Source organism: Pipistrellus hanaki (assembly GCF_964339955.1).
Source record: "Pipistrellus hanaki genome assembly, chromosome: 3".
Taxonomy (NCBI): Eukaryota; Metazoa; Chordata; class Mammalia; order Chiroptera; family Vespertilionidae; genus Pipistrellus; species Pipistrellus hanaki.
In genome coordinates, this window is record NC_140505.1 from 145,548,607 (window position 1) to 145,576,006 (window position 27,400).

Below are 27,400 nucleotides of genomic sequence, written 5' to 3' on the forward strand. Positions count from 1 at the left end.
GCCGGGCATCTGGGAGCCGAGCTGGGCTGAGGCTCTCTCAGGCCCCTGTAGCTGACCACCTCGTCTCTGAAACACGCGGGTCAGTGAGCACTGGGTCTGAGTCCTGAACAAAGCTGCCAGGATACGCTGGATAATGGGAGGGTTTGAGACCGGGTTTGGGAAGACAGAAGGGGGAGGAGGCTGGGGAGTGGTGTAGCTGGGGGAAGACTAGTACAGACCGGAAGCTGGGACATGGTGCACAAGTGAGGGAAAAGGACACTCCGAGCCTGAGGAAAGGTGGCCAAAACCAGACCGGAGCCACCATTTTCAAACATTGATTCCTCAAGGTCAGGCAGTGTCTCCTCGGTATTTGGAACACATGCACCTTGAAAAGTAGCAGCCGGAGGGAGGTTTCAGCTACAGATTTATGCATGTTCATATAACACCCAATTTCCCTGGTGGGCAGGCCTGTTCCCCTCCTTTTAGCACAGCTCCAGACCTGCCCCTGCAGTCGCTGCTGCTCTCCCCGCCTCTGCTTCCCCTACAGCCCAGGCACCACCGCTGGCCAGCTCCCTGATAGCTTCCTCGCCCCTCTCATGCCTGGACAGTGTGAGCACCAGTCAGAGGAATGTGCCTCCATGAAAGCGTGGGGTCCCTGCTCTCGCCTCGGTCATCGCCCCACTGGCCCCAGCCCTGTCCAGCCCTCGTGAACTTCCTTCCAACTTGCTCACCTCTCCCTCCTGGAGAAGACGGGAGCCCATCTCTCCTCTGCCGCCCCGCCCCACCTCGGTCATAAGCGACTGGCTGCTGAGACCTGCTAGTCCTAAGGAGGTTTGGCTCAGTGCCCACCAGGGTTCAGCTCCCTGCCTCTGCCCCCACCCCAGGAATGGGCAGGGGGAGGTGGGGGAATTGAAGTGGAATCACCCCTGGGGGAAGGAGCCTGGGCAAGCATCACAGGACCTTGAACCTTTCAGAGCCCAGAGGTAGAGCCCAAGTGATGGTACCCATCTCCTCTTCCCGGTCCCTCTCCATGTCGATCAACCATGGCCAAGGTGCAGTCCCAGGGAAGCCGAGGGAGGCTGCAGTGGCCAAGGGACCAGGCAGGGCCTTCCATCCTCTGGTCTCCAAGCTGGCCCTTTCTGCAGGAGGCCTGGCTCACTGGAGCCCTACTACTTAAAACTTCCTCATCTCCCACTCTCCTTTCCACCAATCCACGTCAAAGGACATAGCTGAGTCTGGGAGCAAAGTCTGCAGAACAGGAGAAAAGAGTAGGAGACAAAGAAGCAGCAAGGCGGGAGAGAGATGGCAAGAAATGCCCCGAAAAAAACCATAAAAAACCACACTCCATCCCTTTACCCTGCCTGGGTGTAGGCCTGGGCTGGCATCAGATGACTTCCCACAGTTCCCATTCATTTCATTTCCACCCGTAATCAGTAAGCGCCTACTGTATGCCAGGCCCTGTGCTGGGCAGAGAGGCCCAGCCAGATCAGTGTGTTAGGGCGATAAGAGAAAATTCCACTAGACTCTGTGGTCCTGAAGGCCAGTATCCGCTCAGTTTTAGGTCGCCAGTGCACAGCAGAGTTCCTGGCGCTTGCAGTGAATGTTGTGGAGTGAGTTACACATTCTTGTGGCATTACACAGGGAGGGTATTGAGCTTAGCAGTCAGGGAGGCAGTACAGAATAGTGGGGACGAGTGGGGACTGCCTGAGTCGGGCTCCGCCCAATTCTTTGTGTGAGCTTGGGCAAGCTCCTCTGCCTCTCTGACCTCGGTATCCTCATTTGCAAATAGGGATTGTTCTGAGGATTAAAAGGTGATGCCTGTAAAATGGCAAACAGGGCCCTGCACACAGGATGGCTGGAGGAGACCATCACAGGGCCAGAGCAGGTGTGTGTTGTGGGGAAAGTATGTGGGGTATAATGAGTGGATGCAACAGATTATTCATTAGTTGAATCCACCAGACCTGGTGGCTGGTTGGATGTGGGAGGAGGAGGGAACGAGGCTCCTCCCTTAGGCAGTGGTGAGGCTCCTGGAGTTGGAAGCAGAGAGGGGGCGAGGCAGAGGAGGCCAGGTGGGTGGAAAGGGAGTTTCAGACCCACCCAGGGAGAAGAACCTGTGAACATTCAGGACGCTTTAGGCTCTACAAGCAAAGAGGCCTGTGCGGGAGGAATACGGCCCAGAATGAAAGCCAGGGGCTGCAAAGCCCTCCTTACCCACTCACCCTCCTCAGCTGTCACTTGGGAGCCTCTGTGGTCCCCTGCGACCCGCCTGAAGAGAATGAGGCCAAAGGGTAGACTGAGTCAAGGGGCCCTGCTCTTCAGCCCCCATCATCGGCCTGTTCCCGGTGAGCACCCAGGCCCGGGGCCGTGACTCTGGACGTGGGCTTTCCCCCTGGGCGGGGAGGGTCAGGCCGAGGCAGGATTGCGCGTGGTAGTGCACATGGGCTCAGCTGCTGGGGAGACTCCCTCACTGCTCCACATCCTCCTAGTCATGGCTCCCTGGGCCTAGCATTTGACCTTTTGGTGTCTCAGCTTCCTCACCCGTAAAGTGAGGTAATAATAATACCTATCTCAGGGTTGTTGTGATGATTAAATCAGTGAATGTATATAAAGTACCAAGTACAGGGCCTGTGCATGTTAATTATTATTATTATTATGTATCTGTCCAGTCTGGGCAGGGCCTGGCATGTGTCCCCAAGATGACTCACCCTCTGGCTTGGGATGTCTTCCTCAGACACACTACCCTAGTTCCCTGCCCCTCCAGGCCTCAGCCTCAGTCAGATCTCCGCTGAGCAGTCCTTCTGCTGGCCAGCCCCCACCCAGGAACCCTGAGCCATAGACACCTGCCCATCATCGGCTAGGTGGAAGCAATGAGATAAGTGGAAGGTCCAACCTTGATGGTCTCCCTTGGCTCCCAGTGAACAGGTAATCGCCAGACCATCTTCTCAGGGAGGGGAGGGGGATGAGAAAGAGACGCGAAAACAGAAAGGCAAGGAAAGGGTATGCTGAGGGAGAACACAGATGGAGGAAAGAGGGTTTGGGACACTTTCATCTTCACCGATTTGAATGACTTTCTTTAAACCCTTGCACCCCACTCCTCCATGTGTGCTGTTCAGCTTCCTTAGACATCCAGTCCAGATGAGAAGGATGGATGTAACATAGACACCACACAGCATAGCATGGGGCTTCCGTGAAGCCCAGCAGCCTGGGTTCAAGCCCGGCTCCATTATTTACTAGCTGTGTGGCCTCGAAAAGTGACTTAATGCCTTTGAGCCTCAGTCCCCCATCTGCAAAGTGGTAGTTCACAGGGTAATGGCAGAGGTTATATACGTGTGAAGCACTTGGCCCCATGCCAGGCACGCACAGGCTACTGGGGCCTGCCTCCTTCTCCAGCTCCTTTCCCACCTGCCCAAGGTAGGGCAGTAGGAATAGTATTCGGACCCCACTGACAGTCTCTGGAAACTCCCCTGCCGGTGCCTCTAGACCAGATCACTGGGCACAGCCACCTGAGACTTCAACACGCCCCCACACCTACCTCCCCCTGAACCCTCTTCCCCAGGCACCCCCGTGACCCCAGCCTGTTACCCCTTCCTGCCAGTATTCCAGCTGTTCTCCCTTCCGCCAGACTCCCAGGGCTTGGGTCGGTGGCTTGGGGTCCAGATCATCTGCAGGTCCCCCTCCTTCCCTGAAGGTGCACTTCTCAAAGTGTGGACAGAGCAGAGACCCTGAGGGTGTCCATTCAGAATACAAACTTACCATTTCCTACCAGTAGGACTGAATCTGAATGGGGGGAGGGTGTGTGTGTGGAACTTGCTTGTTGATGCGCTCCTGGGAAGATTTTCTCACGCACAGTCATCACCATGAAAACTTGGCAGCCCCACCCCAGCTCCAAGAACACAACTGTCGGTGGAAGACGGGGACTCGGCGTCCCAGCGCGAGGGGATGGGTTGTTAGAGAAGGTTTCCCCCAGGCCAGCAGGCTCCGCCGCGGAGGAAAAGGGACCGCGATGGGGCCGAAAGGGAGCGAGTCCTAGAAAGCCGGGGGCGGGGCGCGCGCCTCGTCCTAAAACCCTCATTAACTAGCAATCACTGGGCGCCGCGGGAGTCGCCGTTCCTGCCCCGTCCGGTCCGGAGCGTGAGGGGGGCGGAGAGGGAGCTCTGGGCCCCCTGCACGGGGGTGGAAACTGAGGCCCCAGGAGGGGGCGAGCCTGCACGGGACTCTGCAGTCCGGGGGCTGGGCTGCACCGCCCGCCAGCTGGGAGCGCGAGGTGGAGGACCTCCTCCTCCTCCGAAACCCCTCTTTTTTTGTGGAAGCTCAGCCACAGCTTCATCCCTCGGGAAGCACCGTCCTCCCTCTGCAGCCCCAGCTTCCCCATCCGCGCCGGGATGCGCACCGCGGGCGGAGAGGGGGGCGTGGGGCGTGCATCTGGGAGCGCAGCGGGGGGAGGCCAGGCAGCGGGGTTCCCCGCCGGAAAGCAGCCCCCTCACTCCCCCGGGCTGTCTGAGACCCTGAACCCGAGCAGGAGGCAGAACGCCCCAGCCGGGAAGCGGCCTCAGCCCGGATTTCCCTCCCGGGTGGGGCCACCATGACTCACCTCCCGCCCCGCCCCTCCCCCCACTCCCCGGTTTCCTTGTTTGCATTTGTCCTCCGGGCCACGTGGCGGCCGGTGCTGCTGCCACTCACCGCCCCTAGCCGGTCACCTGGGCCTGGTGGCCCCGGCACACCCCCCGCACACCCCGGGGCGCTCCTGCCTCCCGGGGTGTCTCAGGGCTCGGGCTCCGGCCCGCTCTGCACGCCCCAGAGTCGGGTCTCCACCCCTGCCCGTGTCCGCCCCTCAGTTCCATGCCCTCCCTTCCTCCTTCCCTCCCTCCGGGCCGCGAGGCCAGAGCCTCCTCCTCCCTGCCCCCTCGGCTCGTCCGGGAGGGGAAGGGGGCGGGCAGCACAGGGGGTGTGACAGCTCCCGCCCGGACCAGTGCCAGCCGCAGCCTCGCTTCAGTGCCCCGTGCCAGCTGGCTCTTTGGTCTGGGACGGAGGTGGAGGCTCGGGCTCCTTGTCGCTGCGGGGGGAGGCCCCCCGCAGGCCCCCAGCCCTCTACCCACCCAGGAGGAGCCCCTCCTCCCGCCGGCCTCTGGCTGCGCTGCCGGTGGGTCCAGCTAAGAACTGGCCCTGGTCACTGCGTCCAGGACTCAGAGCCCGCAGCCCTCCAGGATCCCTCCCATCGCAGCTGACCGGGGCTCGCTGGGGACCCCCAGCCTTTTGCTAGAGCCTGCAAGGCTGGAGGATCTCGAGAAGGATCATGAAGGTGGGTACGGTGGGGGGCCAGGGGTGAAGATCAGCCGAAGAGGAAGCGACATGATGGGGGAGTTTGGGTGGGAGAGAAAGGGCTGGTCCTGGGGGAGGGAGGAGGGGAGAAGAAGGGTTTGAGCTGAAGCTACGTTTCTGGGGGATCCAGGGAGCCCACAGCCTCACCGGGAGGTGGTGGAGGTCCCTGCAGGGACTCGGGGAGCGGGGTGGGGCAGGAGTCCAAAGAAGGCCGGGAAGGGAGGCTCTGCCTCCCGCCAGCGGGAGACCCCTAAGTGCGCCGGAGCGACAAGACCCAGCGAAGGTCTTCCTGTCCCTCCCCCAGCTCCTGGCAGGGCTGCAGCACCTCCGCCTGCCCAGTCCGGAGGCCTCTGAGGAAGCGGTGCTGCTGCCGGGGGAGTTGTGTCCCGGTCCAGCTGCCCCGGCCCCATGGCTGTCCGCCTTCCTCCCCTCCTCACAGGTGGGCTGGCCCGGTGAGAGCCGCTGGCAGGTGGGCCTGATCGTGGAGGACAGCCCCGCTCTGGGAGCACCACAGGTGGGGAGCCTGCCGGACGTGGTGCCCGAGGGGACGCTGCTCAACATGGTGCTGAGGAGGATGCACCTGCCCCGAAGCTGCTCCTACCAGCTGCTCCTGGAGCACCAGCGCCCCAGCCGCATCCAGGGGCTCCGCTGGGTGAGTGCTCGGTGAATCCGGGGGCTGGAACGTCTGGATGGGGAGCACAGGCATGCTGGTGGCGGCCCAGCTCGTTCTGGGAGTGTGGGGGGTACTGCCGGACAGACAGCTGGTCAGGCAGCTTAGCTCTGGTATGGGTATGTGTGGGCGGCTCGCTCACACAGCTGCACTGTGTGTGTGTGTGCATGCGTGTGTGTGTATGTATGTGTGTGTGTGTGTGTGTGGTGCCCAAGTACCCCCTTTTAGGCATGGGGAAGAGGCGAGGGGTTTGTCATTTATGCATAACCTCTGCAGGCCTAGGGTTAGGTGCTTGTGTGTCCTCCCTGTAGGGGGTGGAGGCCGGGTCAAGTCAGGGCTGAGGTAAACGTGGTTACTCTTCTCCACCTATCACCGTGGCAACATTCCCGGTTAGTGAGCCACTGAACTGCACCAATTCTGGTTTTTGTTGTTTTTTTATTTTGGGGTGAGGTGGTCATGCAAACACTGCGAGGTATCTGGCATTGGGGAGCTCAGGGAAGGATTCTGAAAAGGTTAGGGACGCTGAGGCGACTGGAGGGGAACTGTCATTGGATAACAGCTGCGGGGCTGCAAAAGTGAAGGAGGGAGCAGGAGTGGTGGGGTGCAGGATCCAAATTGTCAGAGAAGCTCTCTTTAATCTCCCAGACTTAATAAAGTGACTTCACCTGAGACTCAGTGTGTGTCTTGTATGCCCATCTGTCTTTGGTAAAGGCATGGAGGGAAACAGGAGCAGCTCGGTGGCAGACTTGGGAGAGCTCATCTTTTTTTTTTTTTTTTTTTTTTTTAATGTATTTTATTGATTTTTCACAGAGAGGAAGGGAGAGGGATAGATAGCTAGAAACATTGATGAGAGAGAAATATCGACCAGCTGCCTCCTGCACACCTCCTCCCGGAGATGTGCCCGCAACCAATGTACATGCCCTTAACCGGAATCGAAACTGGGACCTTTCACTCCACAGACCGACGCTCTATCCACTGAGCGAAGCGACAGGATGGGGGTACCCTCAGTGGATAGGCCTTTGGTCCTGGATAAGGTAGCTCCTCCCTCCCCCAGGACCAGCCCTTTCTCTCCCACTGGCGAGAGCTCATCTCTTATGGGCAAGTCCCGTGGAATAGAATGACCGCCACCTTCTGCCTGCTCCCTCCTACCTCTCTCAACTGCCATTTATATTTACCAAAACATGAGGCTGAGTTGAGAAAACTGAGGGGGTCATCCTGGCGATCAGAATCGAGAGGAGAATCTGGGTGGCAGTCCCCCAAACCCTGCCTCCCAGGGTTTTTCTGATAAGGGTCCCCCCCCCTGGCCTTGGTCCTGCTCAAGATGGGGCTCTGGAGGAGGCAAGGGAGCCAGTCACTTCTGGGCTTAGCTGCCCCCGCCCCCCTTCCGGGTCCCTGGCAGTAGCTACTGCTTGGAGCCAGTGGGCTGGAACACTCCCTCCCTCTTTCCCTCTCAGGCTATAATTACTCGTGCATTTCCTGTCCTTTTCCCAGCTTGTAGAGGCAAGGTGGAGAGTGGGGGGAAGGTCAGGTGCTAGGACAATGAGGTCACTGGAGGATCCCCTTGGGACCCAAAGCCTGGGAGTGGGTAGATGAGGCCGCCAGGCTGTCTCCTGACCCCTCCAGCCCCTGGTGTGCTTGGGGAGGCCACGAGGGTGGGGGTGAGGGCTGTTGGAGTGTAAACGGGGTCAAAGGCACAGAAGCAAGGCCCTTCCCCTGCCAGGGGGGTAGGGAGAGGGGGCGAGTGGGGATTGTTGGTTAGAGGGCTGCCACACCCTCTCCTGCTGACCTGCTCTGGGCAATGGATTGGGGTCCTTTCAGCCCATTGTGACTCTGGGTACCTATAAAGCTGCACCTTGAACCTCTGGATGATGCCTTTGGCCCACGAAGGGCTCACGTGAGAGGGACCAGCGCCAGGCAGGGAATGTGCACACCCAGGGTGAAGGGTGGAGGTTGTGAGGGAGCAGAGGCCAGAGTCCCAGGAGGACAGTGCCGGCAGTTACGCAGCCCCTGCTTACCTCTTAGAAAAGCAAGGGGAAGCCCATCGACTTCCTGCAGGCTAGAGAGCACTCTCTGTCCCTACTGGACCGGGACAAGAGAAAAATAAAAGCAGGTTAGAGGGCCGGAGGACAGAGAGAGAAAGGACTTACCAGCCCTGACCAAGGCGACACTGGAATGGAATGGAAGAGCCCCTCCTTTGGAAAACATGAAGCGGAGAGATTGTCTGGTGTCTGGGACCCAGCAGAGGGGTCAGTCTGTCTAGAGGCAGCGACAAGATCTGGATGACCCCTGGTGCGTCCCATAAGCTCACAGAAGCCTGGGGTGCTTCTCTCTGAGTGATTGTTTTGGGGATGGTGTTAACTCAGGAAACATGCTTTCGTCCAAATAATGGTAGTAGCTGGTAGTTATCTAGGACTTACGTTTCAGACAGTTCTGTAAGGCTTTCATCATATCGAACACTCGCACAACAGCCTGTGGGATAGGTGCTCATGTCATCATTTCATTTTAGAGATGAGAAAACAGAGGCACAGAGAGGCTGAGTGGCAGGTCCAGGGTCACACAGCCGCTCAGGGACAAAGCTGGCCTTTGGTCCTGGGTAAGCTGGCTCCAGAGTCCAGCTTCATGGTGTGTTTTCTCTTGCTGTGGGTGGTCACACGGACACTCCAAAATACCGCCCCACCCCAGTGCATCTCCTTCCTGTCCCACCGTGAATAGCCCTGAGACCCGAGCCATGGGCTAATGGAACTGGTCTGACAGGTCCCCTGGCGTCTGTCTGCACGCCGGTGGGGTTCTGACACTCAGTGACAGGGAGGGAGGGCGGGGCAGGTCAGGTGCCGGTGCCATGGGAGCTAGCTGGCAACTCCTCTTCCTCCCCGAGTAGTTCCTGTGAAGCCATGCGAGGAGGCGGGCGAGGACCTTCACCTCCACCCATATCAGCCACTTCTTTCCCACCGAGAAGCCCTAAGCTGTCGCTCAGGGTCATCGCTCAGGGATAGGGTCAACGAGGTACATTCCTTTTTTATTTTATTTTATTTTTTTATTGATTTTTCACAGAGAGGAAGAGAGAGAGGGATAGAGAGTTAGAAACATCAGCTGCCTCCTGCACACCCTCTGCTGGGGATGTGCCCACAACCAAGGTACATGCCCTTGACCGGAATCGAACCCGGAACCTTCCAGTCCGCAGGCCGATGCTCTATCCACTGAGTCAAACCGGTTTTGGCGAGGTACATTTCTTACAGCGTCCAGTGCCCAACATGAAATAAAGATTAATCAAGTTTCAAGCTACTTAGCACTTACTAAGCAGTTACTACAAGCCAGGCCCTGCTCCAAGTGCTTCCTATTATTCTCAGTTGATCCTTATAATAACTATGGGATAGGTGTGTGTGTGTGTGTGTGTGTGTGTGTGTGTGTGTGTTTGTTTTGTTTTGTTTTTTGGGGGGGGAAGACAGTATATTTATCACCAACCCCAGGTGCAGGAGAGGAAACGGAAGCACAGAGAGGCTAATAAGCAGCCCTGGGTCACACAGCCAGCTGGTAATGGGAGAACCAGCTCCAGAGCCCACACACTTGACCCCTGCCCCCGAAGAGCACCCACACCCCAACATCTTGGGCCCAGCGGGACTGTGATAGCAAACGCATTGAATTGGTTTTACCCGGTGTTCTCCAGGCTTACTTGTCCATGGAATGAACATTCCCGAGGGTAGAATACCTCTGCTATTTCCACTTCTACGGCACAGCGGGGGAATCTGGGGTAGTTGCCATGGAGATGGCAGGGCATAGTGGCTAAGAGCATGGGCTTTGGAATCAGACAGGCACAGTGTGAATCCTGATGCTTATTTTACCTACTCTCAGGGTATGTTATGCAACCTCCGCGCCTCCTCCTCCCTAGCGTGACACAGGAAACAAACACCTCTCCGTTCAGGGTGGGCGCTGGTAGCAGTTATTCAGGAGGATCTTCCATCTCTAAGCAGCGTGGGAGCTACTCGTCTCTCTGGGCACCTGCTTTCCTTGGCAAAGTGAGAGGGCTGCCTCTGGGTCCCTCCTCAGCTCCGATGGGCCAGAGCCTCTGACCCTCCTACTCATCCCCTGGGGCAGGACAGGAAGTGGCTGAGGCAAGGCCTGTGGATCTGGGATCTGGATGGTGACCAGCCTGGCCACATGACCCGGCACCTCCCCTCCTGAAGTGCCCTCTGGGGTCAAAATAATACCAGGAAAGAGAGCCTGTGCTGGAGTCTGGGTTGTGGGCACCAAAGGGAGTTGGGGCAGGGACTGGGGCCACCTGGGCATTTTGACATGAACAACAACAAGTCATTAGCTCTCGGCACTGTTTGTTCCAACACTGTGGCCTGGCTGGGTAGCATTCCGGCCCTTCCTCTTTCCCTGGCTGCCGCTGCTCCTCCTCCTCCTCCTCCTCCTCCTCCTCCTCCTCCTCCTCCTTCTCCTCCTCCTTCTCCTCCTCCTCATTTCCTGTTGCTAAGTCTCTAGGCTCTGTGTCTGGCACCAGGCTGGGCCCCATGACCCGGGCAGGGGGATACCCTTGGGACACCTAGTGACTTCCGCTCAGCCCTGGGCCAAGCATTTACACATGCCAGACCTCAGGCCTCTGCCTGGCATACAGTGGGAGATGCCAGAACCAGGGGAGCGGGCTCTGGCCCCAGGCCTGGTTGTACCGCAGCCCCCTAGCCGGTTGTTTTCAGGGACATGAGTGAGATGGGAGAGAGAGAGAGAGAGAGAGAGAGAGAGAGAGAGAGAGAGAGAGAGAGAGAGAGAGCGCGCTGGTGAGAAGGGGGAAGGGAGAGGAAGGGGAAGGTGTGGTGGGTGGAGCGAGACCAAGAATGTGAGCACTTCTGGTCGGAACTCGAGTTTGTTCGTGGCTGTCTGGCTGTCTCAAGTACGGATGGCTGAGTTACCTGAGCACTTCACCTCAAGAGTTTTGTTTCCTTGTAAATCAAAGAAGGCAGATTAGTACACCTGCCCCGCCTCGCTCTCGTCTGATCCTCTTTAATACGGGATCAGAGTCACAGGGGGGACCGTGCTTTGTAAAGTGCTCTGCCTCAGGGAGGGCTTGTACAGGGAGGGCATCCTGGCCAGGGATGGCCACAAACTCCAGCTCTCAGGCGGCAGAGAAAAGGGTCGGAAGAGGTTTTCATGGCCAACACCCGGGGCACAGAGGCTGGGTGGCTCCATTGACACAAAAGGCTGGAAACCTGTTAACTGATGTTTCTGCCTAAACCCCGTCTCCCGGAGCCAGCCCTCCTCACGCCACAGGGTTCTGGACTCGCAGAGCATCTCAGAGAGGTCAGGAGCTCCGGCAAGCAGCCGCCTTTTGCTTCACAGAGGAGTAATAATAGCTGACATGTACATACAACTTCATACCAGGCAGTGCTGTATTCAATCACACTGCTGATAAGTGGGGGAGCAGGGATTTGGAGCCAGGAGTCTGGTTCCAAGGTTTGTGTTAACGACCAGGGTGCACGGAAGCCCACCCGGGGCAGGTTTGCCCACGGACCTGTGGCTGGGACAGACCTTGGCTCTGGGATCAGGCCTTGTGACACGCCAGCCAAGGAACCAGTGTCCCAGCCTCCCGAGCCACGCACCCCCAGGCCCCGGGGCCTTCTTATCTCAGGTCCCCATGCGCTTCCAGGGGCAGGTGCCTGGGAGTAAGCAGAACTGGGCTCTCGGGGTGCTCATCTGAGGGTGAAGTGCTTGGGTGTCTGCGGACAGGTTAGCAGGGTGGGGAAGAGGCGATGCCGGACGCACCGTGTGATCAGGGAGTATCTGTTTACAGTTGTCGCCTCTCATCCAGGGGCTGAGTTCCAGGACCCCAGCACATACCTGAAACCAGGGACAGGACTGCACCCTATACATACTGTTTTTCCTGTACACACATACCTTTGCACTTAAAGGAAGCACTTTACTACCTGTCTTTGGCATATCCGAATCTCTAACTCCACTACTGGTGCACTTTGGGCTCAGTATTAAGTAAAATATGGCTTACTTTTTAAAAAAAAAAAATCATCACTGCAGGATATGTTACTGATTTTAGAGAGAGGAAGTGGGGGGAGAGGGAGAGAGAGAGAGAGAGAGAGAGAGAGAGAGAGAGAGAAAGAGAGAAAGAGAAACATCAATCAGTTGCCTCCCCTATGCACCCTGATCAGGGATCGAACCTGAAACCTAGGTATGTGCCATGACAGGGAGTCAAACCTGCAACCTTTTGGTGCACCAGATGATGCTCCAACCCACTGAGGTACCCGGCCAGGGCCAAGGGTTACCACAACAATGGATGTGATAACCCAGACGTCCTAAGTGACTAACGTGTATAGTGGGTAGTGTATACAGTGAGGATATGCTGGACAAAGGATGATTCATGTCCCTGGGGGACAGCACAAGATTTGGTCACCCTGCTCAGAATGGCACACAATTGAACACTTATGAGTTATTTATTTCTGGGATTTTCCATTCGGACCACAGTTGAGTGTGAGTGACTGAAATCCTGGAAAGCAAAACCACAGATAGGAGGGAGACTGCTGTATTTGCTGAATGAGGAGCTGAATGGATGCGTTTGGAGTTGGGGGTGCAGGGGTGGGGGAGGGGTGGGGCCCAGGAGCTGGATTTGAAGGAAGACGTTGCACTAACGTGCGGACCCTTCCCCTTGCCCTCAGACACCGCTCACCAACAGCGAGGAGTCCCTGGACTTCAGTGTGAGCCTGGAGCAGGTACAAGCCCGAGGGCAGAGCTGGGGGTGGGGGGGGCAGCATGGCCAGTGGTCAGGGCCTGAGCCAGCTGTGCTGCCCACCCCCCTCCCAGGCTTCCACAGAGCGGGTGCTCAGGGCGGGGAAGCAGCTGCATCGACATCTCCTGGCCACCTGCCAGAACCTCATCCGAGACAGAAAGTACCACCTGAGGCTCTATCGGTGAGTGGAGGCCTTGCCTGCCTCCTGGCCCAACCCCTCTGCTTTTCTCTCCCTTTTCATTCTATTCCAGGCTCCTGGGCCTGGCCCTGCCGCTAGCAGGACTGGGGCTGGGCCTAGGAAGGTGCCCTTTGGGTGGAGAGTTGCTCCCTCTCCCCTCTCCCCTCCTGCCATGTGACTCTCGTCCTTTCCCCTGTCCTCTTAACTCTTGCAGGCAATGCTGCTCAGGCCGGGAGCTAGTGGATGGCATCTTGGCCCTGGGGCTTGGGGTACATTCACGGAGCCAAGCTGTGGGGATCTGTCAAGTCCTGCTGGATGAAGGTGCCCTCTGCCATGGTGAGCTGGGCCCAGGGCAGGGCACCCGGGGGGAGGGGCAGGCCTGGGGAGCGGGCATCTGGGGTGAGGAGGGATGAGCATTGTCGTAGGGCCTCAAACCCACTTAGCCTCAGTTTCCTCTCCTCCCCAGTGAAACACGACTGGACCTTCCAGGACCGAGACACCCAGTTCTACCGTTTCCCGGGCCCGGAGCCGGAGCCCTCGGGAGTCCATGAGCTGGAGGAGGAGTTGGTTGAGGCCATGGCCCTGCTCTCCCAGCGGGGGCCGGATGCCCTGCTCACTGTGGCACTCCGAAAGCCGTGAGTTGGCATTCTGCACCCTGCACCCCGAGACCCCGGGCCCCACGCCACTCCCAGACTCCGCAGCGTCTCCGTTTCCTCTCCGAGGGGCTCCGTTTCCTCTCCGAGGGGCTCCCTTGCTTCTCGCTGAGGGAAAGGACCCCGGTTGGACCAGAGGCCTGAGCTCTGGCCTGCATTCTGCCAGACTGGCTGGGTGATCTGGGCCCTCCTTCCCGCTGAGCCCGTTTCTTCCTCTGTAACCGAGGGTGTGGGGCACAAGGCCTCTGAAGACCCTGCCCAGGTGGGCTCACGAGTCCTCAGGCAGGTCTGGGTTCAAATTCTGGTTCTGCCGGCTGCGAGCTGGATGGCCTCGGGCCTTTCCGTGCCAGCTTCCTCTTCCGTCAAAGGAGAAGAAGAATGCCCACGTCACGGGTTGTGGTGAGGGCAACTGAAATGATGCGTGTGAAGCACTTAGTCCCGTGTCTGGCACACAGTGGGAACTGGGGAATGGCTGGCCCTTGGTGATAACAATCCAAAACCCAGCTGGCCTCAGGCCTGGGCTTTGTGGGTGAGTGGTCCCAGCCCTGGCCCTGGCCGGAGTTCATCCTTTGCTCTCTGGTCCTCCCTGGCCTGCAGCCCCGGGCAGCGCACGGACGAGGAGCTGGAGCTCATCTTTGAGGAGCTGCTGCACATCAAGGCTGTGGCCCACCTCTCCAACTCGGTCAGTCCCGCCCCGCCCCGCCCTTTCCCAGAAGCCTCCTCTCCTGTGACCACCCCAGGAGGCGCCAGCTGCTGGCCCAGAAGACAAGTCCCTCCCCTTCTGCTTATGGCCTGGAAATTTCCATCTGATTTCCTGTTCCCAGTACTCTTGTCTGAAAATCCTTCTGCCTCTCTTAGCCCTCCCCCCCCCAAATCCCAGTCCACCTGGCCCAGCCACATCTCCGCCCCCAGGCACCCATGTCTTTGGGCCTTCCCTCCTCACCCCTAACCTGGCCCTCTGCCCTGGACTTGCCCACCGACCACCCTCTCCCTGCCCCACAGGTGAAGCGGGAATTAGCAGCCGTTCTGCTCTTTGAGCCCCACAGCAAGGCGGGGACCGTGTGTAAGTCAGACGGTTGGCAGGAAGCTGGGCACCGGGGCCTGGATGTGGCTGGGGGCCCCAGAGAGGTGGTGGGTGCTGGGGCGGGTCTGACCTGTGTCTCCTCTCAGTGTTCAGCCAGGGGGACAAAGGCACCTCGTGGTACATCATCTGGAAGGGGTCCGTCAATGTGGTGACCCATGGCAAGGTGAGTGTGCCCTCCGCCCGAGCCCCCTGGTGGTAACTGCTCCTGGCCGTGCCCCCACGGGCGGTGCCTCTGGTGGACCCAAGGTGCCGACGCCCAGGTCTCCCCCTGCCTCCGTGCTTCTTCCCGCTGTGGGTCTGTGTCCCGGGGGCTGGGGCTGGGGCCGGGCGGGCGGGCTGTGACCGAGGCCTGGCTCCAGGGGCTGGTGACCACCCTGCACGAGGGAGATGACTTCGGACAGCTGGCTCTGGTGAACGACGCGCCCCGGGCAGCCACCATCATCTTGCGAGAAGACAACTGTCATTTTCTCCGAGTGGACAAGCAGGACTTCAACCGTATCATCAAGGTGCCTTGCTGGAGGGGGGCAGGTGGCGGGGGCAGGTGGCAAGGACGGTTCTCTGGAGAAATGTGCGGCAGGGGAGGGACCAGAGAGAGCCTGTGGGAGGCAGGGAGCGAGGAGATGGAGAAGATCAGAGACGATGGCTGGAGGGGGAGCCCAGCCTGGGGGGCGGGGTGAGGAAGTCACAGCATGCTGATGAAGTTCTGTGAGCCCGCGAACTCCACTCTGTCTGTACCGAGGGGCAGGGGACTAGGGTGTGAGGGGACAGTGATGGAGGGTGGGACCCATGGAGGGAGGGCGGGGAGGGATGGAGCAGAGGAGGGGCTCGGGCTGTGGGATAAGCAGGGGTGGGATGAGGGGCAGATCCATGTGGGGGGTGTTGAGCAGAGTGGGAGGAGGGCTGAGGGTCTGGAAGGAGGGAGGTGTGGGGAGCGGTGCCCGAATGGGGGGAGGGGCGTGGTGTGTGCTGAGCGCCAGCGGTGGCTTGTTCTCCAGGACGTGGAGGCGAAGACCATGAGGCTGGAAGAGCACGGCAAAGTGGTACTGGTGCTGGAGAGAACCTCTCAGGGCGCCGGCTCTTCTTGCCCCCCGACCCCAGGCAGGAACCGGTAACACGCCTGCCAAGCTCCCTCGCCACCTCCCCTCCTTGCCTTCCTCTGGCTGTACCCCCTTCCTCCCTCCGTGTCACAGCCTGCAGCTGGCCCCCTGGGTGGAGAGACATCCCGGGCCTCAGCTGTACCCCTGAATAGCCAGCCACCCCTCCACCCAAGGCGGGGCAGACAAATAGGGAAGAGCGATAGGGCTGAGGACTGCCATCTGTCCCGGTTGTGGGAGGGGGCGTGGTGGCACCAGGGCATGGATTGGCCATTTCCGCCAGGTACACGGTGATGTCGGGCACCCCGGAGAAGATCCTAGAACTGCTCTTGGAGGCCATGGGGCCTGATTCCAGTGCTCACGATCCCACAGGTAGGGACAGGAGACACCTGCCTGCCTCTGACTCGCCAGGTGGTCAGCACGGCCTGGGAGAGGGCTGGGCGCCTGCCGCTGACCTGATTGGGTGCTGGGTTGGTCCAGGGGGGCCGGTTGGCAGTAAATCCTCATTCCTCTGCTCTTGGCGTGGGTAGGGAGTGCAGTTGCAGGGGCTGGGCATCGCTGGTACTTTGACCATGGCAGCCCTGGGGAGTGGCACTCCAGCTGTGCGTGTACCTGTGTTCAGCGGGCTTGACCTCCGAAGCCCCACCTCCCACCTGTCTCCCCTCCCTGCCTGCCCTGCAGAGACCTTCCTCAGCGACTTCCTCCTGACCCACAGAGTCTTCATGCCCAGCGCCCAGCTCTGCGCGGCCCTCCTGCACCAATATCCTTCCGGGCCCAGGGAGGGTGTGTGGAGGGAGGAGGAGGGATCGCTCCTAGGGTGGCTGTGCCGAACCCGCCAAAGTGCCAGCCTCAGGCCGGGCCTGTCAGCAGGCCCTGTGAATCCCGCCCTTCCCCTGCCTGAGGGGTGGGGGCGGCTCGGCTGGATGCCGCGGCTTCCTTGACCGGCACCCACCTTCCACGCGGAGCCCGCGGGAGGCAGCGAGCAGGAGCGCAGCCTCTACATCTGCAACAAGAGGCAGCAGATCCTGCGGCTGGTCAGCCAGTGGATGGCCCTGTACGGCCCCATGCTCCACACGGACCCCGTGGCCAGCAGCTTCCTCCAGGTACCCACCCGGGGGCGATGCCGGCTGGACAGGGCTGCCCCGGGTGCCATGGCGACAGCGTCTCAGGGAATCTTGGCTCCTCCCAGAAACTCTCAGACCTGGTGAGCAGGGACGCCCGGCTGAGCCACCTGCTGCGGGAGCACGGGCCGGAGCGGCGGGAGCACTGGCCCGAGAGGCGGCGGCACCACCACCGGTAACTTGGGCTTGCGGTTACCTTGGCACATGCGTGACGGGCAGCCCCTCGGCCGGACCCCTCACCGCTGTGCTGTCCTGAGCACATGACCGCACCCTCCTGAGGGCTTTGGGCTCTGGTCTGTAATGTGGGGGAGCATCTACCTCATCGCACGGGAAAGGGTGACTGCTCCTTCCGAGCAGTGCCTGGTGCATGTGCGTGGAATGTTGCCTGTCCCTGCTCATCTGCCCAGTCCGGCTTGTTTCAATGAGTCCTTCCCACCAGTCCCTTGCTGTTCACCCTCCCGTCACATGCTCAGCCATTCTCACACATCCCCCGGCCATTGGCGTGTCACTCCCATCCCGAGTGCACCTGCTGCTCTCACTTCCTCCATCCGGCACGAATTTATTACCCGGCACCATCGGTGCCCGTTCCTGCCAGCCCCACCCAGTGAATCTCCTAGAGTCCAGCTTCCCCATCCCCGACATTCCCATGGGGACAGCTCACCCGAACCAGCCGGCACCTGGGCCCATTCCCCCCTGAACTCCTTTCCCCCCGCCCCCTTGGTCTGGGGAGATCAGCATCCAGGGCCCCTTTTCGGGGGACATTCACCATGTCTGTGACTCCGGGGTGAGGGCGGACGGGCTCCAGGGCCCCGGGCGCTCCCTGCTCCTGCCTGGCTCCAGTCTCACCCCCTCTTCCCTTGCTCCACAGGTTGGAAAATGGCGGTGGGAGCGCATCTCCTCAGATAAAGGTGTCTGCTCCGAATCAGCTCCTCTCACCTCTGTCAGCCTCAGCTTCTTCCCTCTGCTCCCCCCGTGACCGTAGGGTCCTCCCTCATCCCCCATCGGAGGGGCCCTGCGTGGAAGGTTCCCATGCTCAGACACCCCTCATGGCCCAGGTCCTACGGGGACACTGAGGGTTAAGGTCACCCCTTCCCCCACCACCACCCTCAGACCCAGCTAACAGTTCTACTAGGCGAGCCTCTGAGGCCCAGCGGCTCCAGTGGCCAGTTCTGGGAGCTCAGAGGAAGGCAGACCCTCCTGGGGTCAGAGGTGGCCAGTGCTGCTCCGGGTCGGGGCCCGGGGGGGAGGGGGGCAAAGGGACTGGAGCTGAGATTGGGTTGAGGAATGGTGGGAAAGGGACTGGAAAGGTAGGTGGGGCTGACTGGGGGGGGGGGGGGGACGGGGGCGTGGGTGCTGCATTGGAGATAAATCAAAAAGCCTCCCAGGTCTCCCCATGCCTCTCCCACCTCACCGCGCCGTGTCCCCCCCTCCGCCCCCCCCTGGCTGTTGAAGACACTCATGGGTCCCCTCTCTTCTGTAGGTGAAGCTTGTTCCCACCTCAGGGCCTGGAACTTTCTTTCTCTGGCTCTTTGACTGCCTGGATCCTTCCTATCGTTCTGCTCTCAGCCAGAGCGTTGGGTTTCCAGAGAGGCCCCTTCCCATCTCTCTGTCCAGAGCAGCCCTCCACTGGCCACTGGCCTGCAAGGTGTCTACTGTGATTTTTCTTCAAACGCAGAATCGCCATGTGGAGTTGTTGCATTTGTCTAGTTGCTCGTTGACTGTTAGTGTCACATCCCATTAGGCTGCTGGGCTCACAGTTTTGCCTGTGGCTGGCACGCAGGAACCATGTAGAATGGTCCTCAGGTGCCAGGCCCTGGGTAGGAGCCTACGGTGCAGTCTTAGGCTGGGAGAGCTGGCCTTGGCCTTAAGGGTCAAGCGAGGCACCATCTCATGCTAAGGGCTAAGACAGGGGTCTCTGAAAGCAGGGAAGGGAATGGTTGGCTCAGGGCCAGGGTCATGGTCAGGGAGTGTCCTTGAGAAGTAACTGTTGGAGCTGAGAGCTGTACGGTGTGAGGGGAGGGGCCCTCGGAGGAAGGCTTGTGGGTTTGACAGGACAGTTGACACAGCTGGTAGATAAGAGCACAGAGAGAGGGAGGAGCAGGTGAGGACTCCAGCTGGGCCGCTTAACAGCTGTGCTGCCTTTGGGCATGTTTCCTAACCTCCCTGAGCCTAATGTATCTATAAAATGGGAGTAATGATAATATTTTTGTCAAAGGATGATTCTGAATATTTAGATACTTAGCATAAGTGTGTCCATGGCCTGGCATGTAGCAAATAGGAAACTAGCAAATGAGGAAAGGGAGGAGAAAGACAGCTGAGGTGTGTTCACACTAGAACAGCTCTGGGCCTGTTTGGCAGAGGGGGTGACACAGGTAGAGGGGCACACCCTCATTCTTAGCGTCATCTGTCTCTCTTCCTGGAGCCCCGGTCCCTGGGTCTCGGCTGGCTCAGGTTCTCGCACAATCAGGGCCCGTTGGAGTGCATGCTGTGCGGGTCCCGCGCTCCCGGGACAAAGGCCCCTCCCTGGCCCTGCATGCTCTCCTTGTGTCCTCCCCGGCCTTACGCTCTCTCCCTCTCAGGCCCGGAACTTGTCTGTTTGGCTCCCCAGCCTGGACGAGCCCCTCCCCAGCAGCACCTGTGCCATCCGCGTTGGAGACAAAGGTGGGTGGCCTGCACCAGCCAGGCTACAGCTCACACTCTGCTGCGGTCACCTTGACAACGGTGTGGCAGGCCAAGGATGGCACCCTGTGCTCCTCGGGGCCTCAGGCCCAGCTCCCCCCTCTCCTAGGCTCAGGGCCTCTCCCTGCTCTGCACAGTGTGCCCACCAGGCTTCCTTTTTGGGGCCCCTCCCACTGTTTGCTGCCCTTTCTCTCCTGAGGTGGGGAGACCAAGCAGCCCCCTTCCCACAGCTCAGCCTGATCTTCCTCTCCAGTCCCCTATGACATCTGCCGGCCAGACCACTCGGTGCTGACCCTGCAGCTGCCTGTGACGGCTTCGGTGAGAGAGGTGATGGCAGCGTTGGCACAGGAGGACGGCTGGACCAAGGGGCAGGTGCTGGTGAAGGTCAACTCTGCAGGAGGTGAGTGGTGTGTCTGCATAGGGTGGCCCTAAGGGAGGAGGGGTCCTTGGAGCCATGCCCAGATCCCCCAATTAAAATCACCATCTTCATTGTCTCCATCACTGTTAATGATGCCTGGCATTTGTGGGAGGTTGGGGATGTCTCTTTAAAGTGCTTTAAATGCGGAGCTTAACAGCTTGAGGTCTGGAGCCTTCTGCCCGCATCTGACCCCGGCTCTTTAGCTCCCTGTCTGCATGGCCTCAGGCATACAGGGTGCTTCTGCTCCCCATGCTCTGTCTCATCATCTGTAAAATGGGGGTGACAAGAGGACATGCTTCCTAGAGGGATGGTGAGGACCACATGGCTCGTCTCTGGAAGTGTTTAAAACAGTGTCTGGCACACAGCACTCCTTAGGTATTAGCTGCTACTGGTATTATTGTCATTCTCATATATTCATTTAATCCAATGACAGCGTTATGTACTTTTATCCTATCTCAGACAAGGAAACTGAAGTTCAAAGGGATTAAGTGATTTTTCCCAAGCTCACATGGTGAGTGTAGCTAGCCTTTGAATTTAGCTGGTCTTCATTCATTTAGTCAGTCAGCAAACATCTTGGAGGATCAGCTGTGGCCCAGCAATATGCATGGTCGGGAAGACAGAGTAGTTTGATGGTGAAGAGCATAGACTGGACCCCTAGACCTGTGGAATCTGAGAGCCACGGCTAGTAAACTGTGTAATCCCGGGCAGGCTGTGTAACCACGCTGAGCCTGTTCCTTTGTCTGTCAAAGGTGTAGCTGGACCTTCTCCATAGGTCTGCTTCGACTATGAGGTGAGATGCTGTGTGTAAAGCATTTTGCATGGTGTCTGGAGCAAAGTCAGTGCTCAGAGCATGGCAGCGTGGATTTTTAAGACCTGCCTTCAGAGAACTTTTGTCTGTAAAGGATGCTTGCCCAGGTCTGACGGTGGGAGCCCAGGGTAGGCTGGAATTAGGGGCATCCAGAGAAGAATGGCAAGGAGTGGAGGCAGAAAAGCAAAACCTTCTCCCTTCAGTACCTGGGGAGACAGGATGAAGTCACCTGTGCCTACGTGCTCTGGAAGCATTGCCCTCTGGTGGCCACCTGGAGAGTTGCGGTTGCCCAAAGCCAGCATCTATTGATACCCACTCTGAGCCAGGTGCTGTGTAGAGAACAGATTTCTAGAGTGTTCTGGTCAACACCCTTGTCAGTAACCGATATTTTATTACAAACCCCCTGCTATGTGTATATTTTCTTATGTCATATACATGGATTCCTACACGAATGCTATGTAACTAAACTGTACACAAAATAGAGGCACAAAACAGACGAGAAAACTAAATGTAAGTAGAAGAGCTAATATTTTTCCTGGATGCGTGGGTGGCCTTGTGGACCCTACTTTGGGGCCTCAACCTAGGAACTGAGGACTCAGATATGATTGAAAACACAGGCTCAGTCCACAAGCGCTGATGAACCTCAACACCAAGACTTATGTAAAAGCACTTCGCAATTTTAAAAGATATATATATTTTATTGATTTTTTTACAGAGAGGAAGGGAAAGGGATAGAGAGCTAGAAACATCAATCAGCTGCCTCCTGCACATCCCCTACTGGGGATGTGCCCGCAACCAATGTACATGCCCTTGACCGGAATCGAACCTGGGACCCTTTAGTCCACAGACCGATGCTCTATCCATTGAGCCAAACCGGTTTTGGCCACTTCACAATTTTCATAGAGCTTTTACATGTATCATTTATGTATAGCCACTATTTATACAAACTGTTTTATTTGACTGCATAGTGAGGGCAAATCTTATTGTCTCCATTTGACAAAGGAGGAAACTGAGGCTCGGGGGCTTCCCACCTTGCCCAAGGTCTTCCTGTCTCACTGAGCATCCCCCTTATTCCCCACCTGTGCATCTAGAGCGCCTGTCCGGGACTCTAACCCTGATCTGAGAGAAGGACCTCCCGACCTCCCCCAAACAGGGCCTCCACCCTGCCTCCAGCTGCTCCCCGGCCTCACACCCTGTCCCCACCTAGTGCATCCTCTGCTCTCTTTGCAGATGCCGTTGGCCTGCAGCCAGATGCCCGTGGAGTGGCCACATCCCTGGGGCTCAACGAACGGCTCTTTGTTGTCAACCCACAGGAAGTGCATGAGCTGGTAGGGTCAGGCAGGGGCGCCAGGACCCAGGGCAGACCTGTGTTTTAGGGGTGGTAGGGATGTGGGCACTGAGGAGAGGGGGGCCTGGTCTGGCTGCTGCTGGGCCTTAAGTGGAGAGAGGAAGGAGTGGGCCTCGGTTGATGGGGTATTCCAAAGGATGAGGAGGGGAGCGCTGATTTGGAGCTCTCAAGGGGAAAGAGGAAGATCTGCCCCCAGAGGGGCTCCCCAGGGGATAGGAGCCATACAGGGAGGGGTCTCAGTACCAGGGAGCCTTGGGGAGCCCTGTCATTTAGAGGCCCCTTCACTGCCTGCAGCACCCCTCCCCCCCCCCCCCCATCACTCCTCAGCTCATGGGCAGAGAGTCTACCCCAAACTCTTCTCCCAACTGATACCTTTTCTCTGGACTCCTCGGCCCCCTCCTGAATACTCTCCCCCCTGCAGACCCCACACCCTGAGCAGCTGGGGCCCACGGTGGGTTCCGCGGAGGGGCTGGACCTGGTGAGCGCCAAGGACCTGGCCGTCCAGCTGACGGACCATGACTGGAGCCTCTTCAACAGTATCCACCAGGTTACTGCGGGGGGCAGGGCCGAGGGGGGCACAGCAGGTGGCGGGCACCCTGAGAGGCAGGTGCTGATCTCCTGTGCCGCCCCCCCCCCCCCCCCCCAGGTAGAACTGATCCACTACGTGCTGGGCCCCCAGCACCTGCGGGACGTCACCACCGCCAACCTGGAGCGCTTCATGCGCCGCTTCAACGAGCTGCAGTACTGGGTGGCCACGGAGCTGTGCCTCTGCCCCGTGCCCGGCCCGCGGGCCCAGCTGCTCAGGAAGTTCATCAAGTTGGCAGCCCAGTGAGTGCCTGTGGGGACCCATGGGGTGTGGGGCAGCGTCCTTAGGCCACCTTTTCTTTTTTTCTTTTTTTTAATATATTTTATTGATTTTTTTACAGAGAGGAAGGGAGAGGGAGAGAGAGTTAGAAACATTGATGAGAGAGAAACTTCAGTCAGCTGCCTCCTGCACACTTCCCACTGGGGATGTGCCTGCAACCAAGGTACATGCCCTTGACCGGAATCAAACCTGGGACCCTTGAGTCCGCAGGCTGACGCTCTATCCACTGAGCCAAACCGGTCAGGGCTAGGCCACCTTTTCTCAAACCTCCCCGTCCCTGGTCAGTGTGTGGCCAAATCTGGATGTTGTCTTGAAGTGGGGGGCTCTGTGGGGACGGCTGCTTCCCCTGAGGGCCTCTGGTTCTTCTGCGAACAGCCTCAAGGAACAGAAGAACCTCAACTCCTTCTTTGCCGTCATGTTTGGCCTCAGCAACTCGGCCATCAGCCGCCTGGCCCACACCTGGGAGGTAGGTGCCCCTCCCCCGACCCCAGTCCTGAGGTTGGACCCCACGCCCATCCCGGGAACAGGACCCCCCTGGGGACAGGACCCGGAGCGGCCTCACCTCCATCCACCTTTCCTTCGCAGCGGCTGCCCCACAAAGTCCGGAAGCTGTACTCGGCCCTCGAGAGGCTGCTGGTGAGTGCTGGGCCCCGGCCTGTCCCTCCAGAAACCCTGCTCCCTGACCTCCCAACAGCCCTTCTACTTGTCCTTGGTCACTGCCAAGGTTCCCAGCCCTGAGCCGGGACCTGGTTCTCCCTGGCCTGTGAGTTCGGGGAGATGGCTGGAGAATGGGTGCTGAGCGTTATGGAGGGAGTGCCCAGGGCATTCTGTCCCCCAGGATGTGTTCAGGAGAAAACTGGCTCCGAGTGTTCTTATCAGTACAGCTCTGGGAGCTCTGAGCAAAAAATTCACCTGGTGGGGCTCAAGAGGGTCAAAAGAACTTACCTGCCAGAGAGTGGTGGGGGGTGGGGTGGGGGGGAAGAGAAATCCATGAAAACTCAGGGCCCTATGACTAATGGCGATGAAGTTTCCTTGGGGGCTAATTGGAAGCCAGGAAGCCACATGCACACCTGGCTTTCCCGCCTGCCACAGAGCCTGCCCTGGTGAGACCGGGGGCTGAGCATAGGCTGGGCTCCAGGGGGTGGGCATATGGCCCTTCTTGGGGCAGAAGGGAGGCGGGGGGGGGGGGGGGGCCCGCGGGGAGGGGAAGAGGGGGCATTTGGTTGTGTTACGGTATGTGGTGAGCTACGGTGTGGGGGCCCTTCCCTTTCTCCCTGTGACTTCTTTCCTTCCAGGACCCCTCATGGAACCACCGAGTATACCGCCTGGCCCTCACCAAGCTCTCCCCTCCCGTCATCCCCTTCATGCCCCTCCTTCTCAAAGGTAACGGGACCAGAGCTTACCTTCCAGCCTCCATCCTGTTGCACATGCCTGTGCCTGAATGTCTGTGTGACCGCCCAACCCTCGCTGAGCGACTCCAATGTGCTGGCGCCTTGAGGGGCACAGAGATGAACGAGGCGTTCACAGGCTAGCAGCAGAGTCAGCACATGCCGACAGATATTGGTGACATCGCATGGCCTCTGCTATGAGGGATACAAGGAAATTACTCCAGGAGTTGGGGGGAAGCCAGAGGAAAAGGGCAGTGTGTATGTGGGTGTGTGTGTGTGGGGGGGATTGTTAGGGTTAGGGTTAGGGTTAGGGTTAGGGTTAAGGTTAGGGTACGGTGGGGAGCAGGCCCGAGGCTCATCATCGGCCCTTCGCCTTTCTTGGGCTGCTGAAGGGGAAGGCGTTTGGGCATCTTTGAGCATAACCAGTTTCTTTGCAGACATGACCTTTATCCACGAGGGAAACCACACCCTGGTGGAGAATCTCATCAACTTTGAGAAGATGGTGAGTTCCAGGAGAGTAGTGGCCTCCTATCGGAGTAGGTTGGGAGATAGACTATGACCTTGGAAGAAAGTGGAGGGGGGTGGGGTGGGTAGGAGATGGTCTACAGTTATTAATAATATGAATGTGAAGACTTTAAATTAGCCCTTTCGTAACTCCATTGTATACTGGAGAGCCTGCTCTATTGGAGGTGCTGGGGTGGCAGCCTCAACTCTCTCACCCTTCAGCGAGAGCCCCTCCCAGTCCCCTTCCTCTCTGAGCGCTTCCTGACCTCGGTTCTTCTCCCACTTCCTGGTTCCTGCTGGGCCCCTGCCTGTACTGGGGCAAAGGGGACATCTCCCCCCAGCCTCCCCCCCACCCCCCCTGCCGCCACCTACCCCATAGCCTCTTAGCCTCTAGGTGCACCTGCTCTCAGGGAGCTCGGGTTCCCAGCTGCCCCACGGGCCAGGCCGGGGTTCTGCCCTCAGGCCCGGTCTCATGTCCTTGCTTTGTCTGCAGAGAATGATGGCCAGAGCCGTGCGGATGCTGCACCACTGCCGCAGCCATAGCAACGGTGAGAGGGCCGGCCCCCGGGGTAGGAGCCCCCCCCAATCTCTCCTTCCCGGTGTGGCTCTGTCTTTCTGACTCCCACCTCTCCCCCACCCAGTGCCGCTCTCACCACTCAGAAGCCGCGTCTCCCACCTCCATGAGGACAGCCAGGCAGCGAGGTTTTCCACGTGTAAGTGGGGCGGGGTGGGTGCTGATGCGTTAGCATGTTTAAGCACTAGCATCCATGGTACATCTGGAATACATGCTGATAGCGTCACAGCCCCTCTATGGAGTAGTGGAATGTTATCCCAACTTAAAGATGCGAATAACGTGCAGAGGCCACACTAGTTAGCGAGAGCGTGGCCACCCAGGCAGGCTTACTCAAGACCTGTGTTTTAAACACTGCCTCTCAGTTGCATGTAATGGGATTAATCATAATTCACACTTCATTCCACACTGTCACCATCGGCCTTTTATTATATTTTATGTATGTGTTTCTTCTGATAATGGAATGAACATTTCTCAACCCAGGCCAAGCGAGAGCACACTGACAGTAAAACCTCCCTGTCATATTCCCCTCTCCTGGCCCCGTGCCTCCCACCCATGGTAACTGCTATCCTGAGTTTTGAGTCACTCATTGTTGTTTTTTTTTAAATATATTTTATTGATTTTTTTTACAGAGAGGAATAGAGAGAGAGAGTTAGAAACATCGATGAGAGAGAATCATTGATCAGCTACCTCTTGCACACCCCCTACTGGGGATGTGCCCGCCACCAAGGTACGTGCCCTTGACCGGAATCGAACCCAGGACCCTTCGGACTGCAGGCTGACGCTCTATCCACTGAGCCAAACCAGTTTCAGCTGTTTTTGTTTTTTTAATAAAACTTTTAAACATATATGTTTATTGACTTGAGAGAGAGAGAGAGAGAAACATTGATTTGTCATTCCACTTATTGAAGCATTCATCAGTTGACTCCTATATGTGCCCTGACCAGGATGAAACTTACAACCTTGGTGTGTCAGGATGGTGCTCTTACCAACTGAGCTACCTGGCCAGGTCATTTTCTTGTTCTTTAAAATAGCTTTATCATTCACACACAAATACATACGCACACATACATACATATATATGCCTCATATAATATAAATATATATATGTAACGACAGCAGAGTAATCTTTAGTTTTAGTTGTTTTTGAACTTAGTAGAAGAGATGCTGTGCTATATGTAATCTTGGGGACCTGTTCTTCCTGTCTTAACCGACTGCCGTTCTGCCCCCAAATCAGTGTGGGGTGGAAGAGCAGTCTTCAGGGCTGGGGGTGGGAAGTGGCTGGGTGGATGGTGGATTGTGGGAAGTGGCCGGGTGGGTGGTGCATTGTGGGAAGTGGCCGGGCGGGTGGTGGAGGGCAATAAGGCTGATTTGCTCCTTGGAGGGGGAAGAGATGGGCTCTACAAAGCAGTGTCCAGGCCCTCCCTGACCACCTCCCCCATCCCGCCAGGCTCGGAGCAGTCCCTGAGCACCCGGAGTCCAGCCAGCACCTGGGCGTATGTCCAGCAGCTGAAGGTCATCGACAACCAGCGGGAACTGTCCCGCCTCTCCCGGGAGCTGGAGCCTTGAAGAGGGGGCTGGGGCTGAGCAGCAGGCACTTCCCGCCTGGAAAGCCAGGGCACGCCTGGGCCCAGGGGCCCGCAGGCCGGCCGCAGCCGGGCAGGGCTCTCCGAGGAGTGGACGTGAGGCCCTGGACCGGGCAGCGTGGAGGCATCTGTCCCCTGTGATGACTGTCGGCCAAGGAGGACCTCAGAGCGGAATGAGCGGAGGCCCACGCCAAGGAACGGGGGGCAGAGAGGCCGGAGTGGGTGGGAGAGCAGAGCAGGCGCTGGGACTCTGCGTTCAATAGAGAGCTCTCCACACCAGGCTTTTTCCAGACGCTGTGCCTCGTGGCTTTGTTGTCCAGCCGTCTCCAGGCCCCTGTGGAGTGTCTGCATTTGGGTGGCATGTGTGTGGCAGGGCAGGGCCGGCGGTGGGGAAGGCGGGAGGGC

The 27,400-nt window shown here is 58.4% G+C and overlaps 1 protein-coding gene across 2 annotated transcripts; it reads left to right on the plus strand.

Annotated features, from left to right (window-relative positions):
• Positions 1-4,669: 4,669 nt before the first annotated feature.
• On the plus strand, positions 4,670-27,288 carry RAPGEF3 (Rap guanine nucleotide exchange factor 3). 2 transcript variants are annotated; one of them, XM_084879175.1, is made up of 29 exons: positions 4,679-5,278; positions 5,738-5,950; positions 12,628-12,681; positions 12,773-12,879; positions 13,091-13,212; positions 13,343-13,511; positions 14,127-14,211; positions 14,532-14,592; positions 14,700-14,776; positions 14,973-15,119; positions 15,609-15,721; positions 15,991-16,079; positions 16,389-16,467; positions 16,660-16,810; positions 16,897-17,003; positions 17,697-17,736; positions 18,309-18,473; positions 19,408-19,489; positions 19,761-19,907; positions 21,964-22,061; positions 22,503-22,628; positions 22,728-22,909; positions 23,322-23,412; positions 23,532-23,582; positions 24,242-24,329; positions 24,772-24,836; positions 25,332-25,386; positions 25,480-25,551; positions 26,860-27,288. In XM_084879175.1, the coding sequence occupies exons 1-29, from the start codon at positions 5,273-5,275 to the stop codon at positions 26,976-26,978; spliced, it is 2,961 nt and encodes a 986-aa protein (XP_084735301.1). In that variant the 5' UTR covers positions 4,679-5,272; the 3' UTR covers positions 26,979-27,288. The 2 variants fall into 2 exon arrangements, with proteins under 2 accessions (XP_084735302.1, XP_084735301.1); XM_084879176.1 differs by lacking the exon at positions 18,309-18,473 and having other exon boundaries at positions 4,670-5,278.
• Positions 27,289-27,400: the final 112 nt, after the last annotated feature.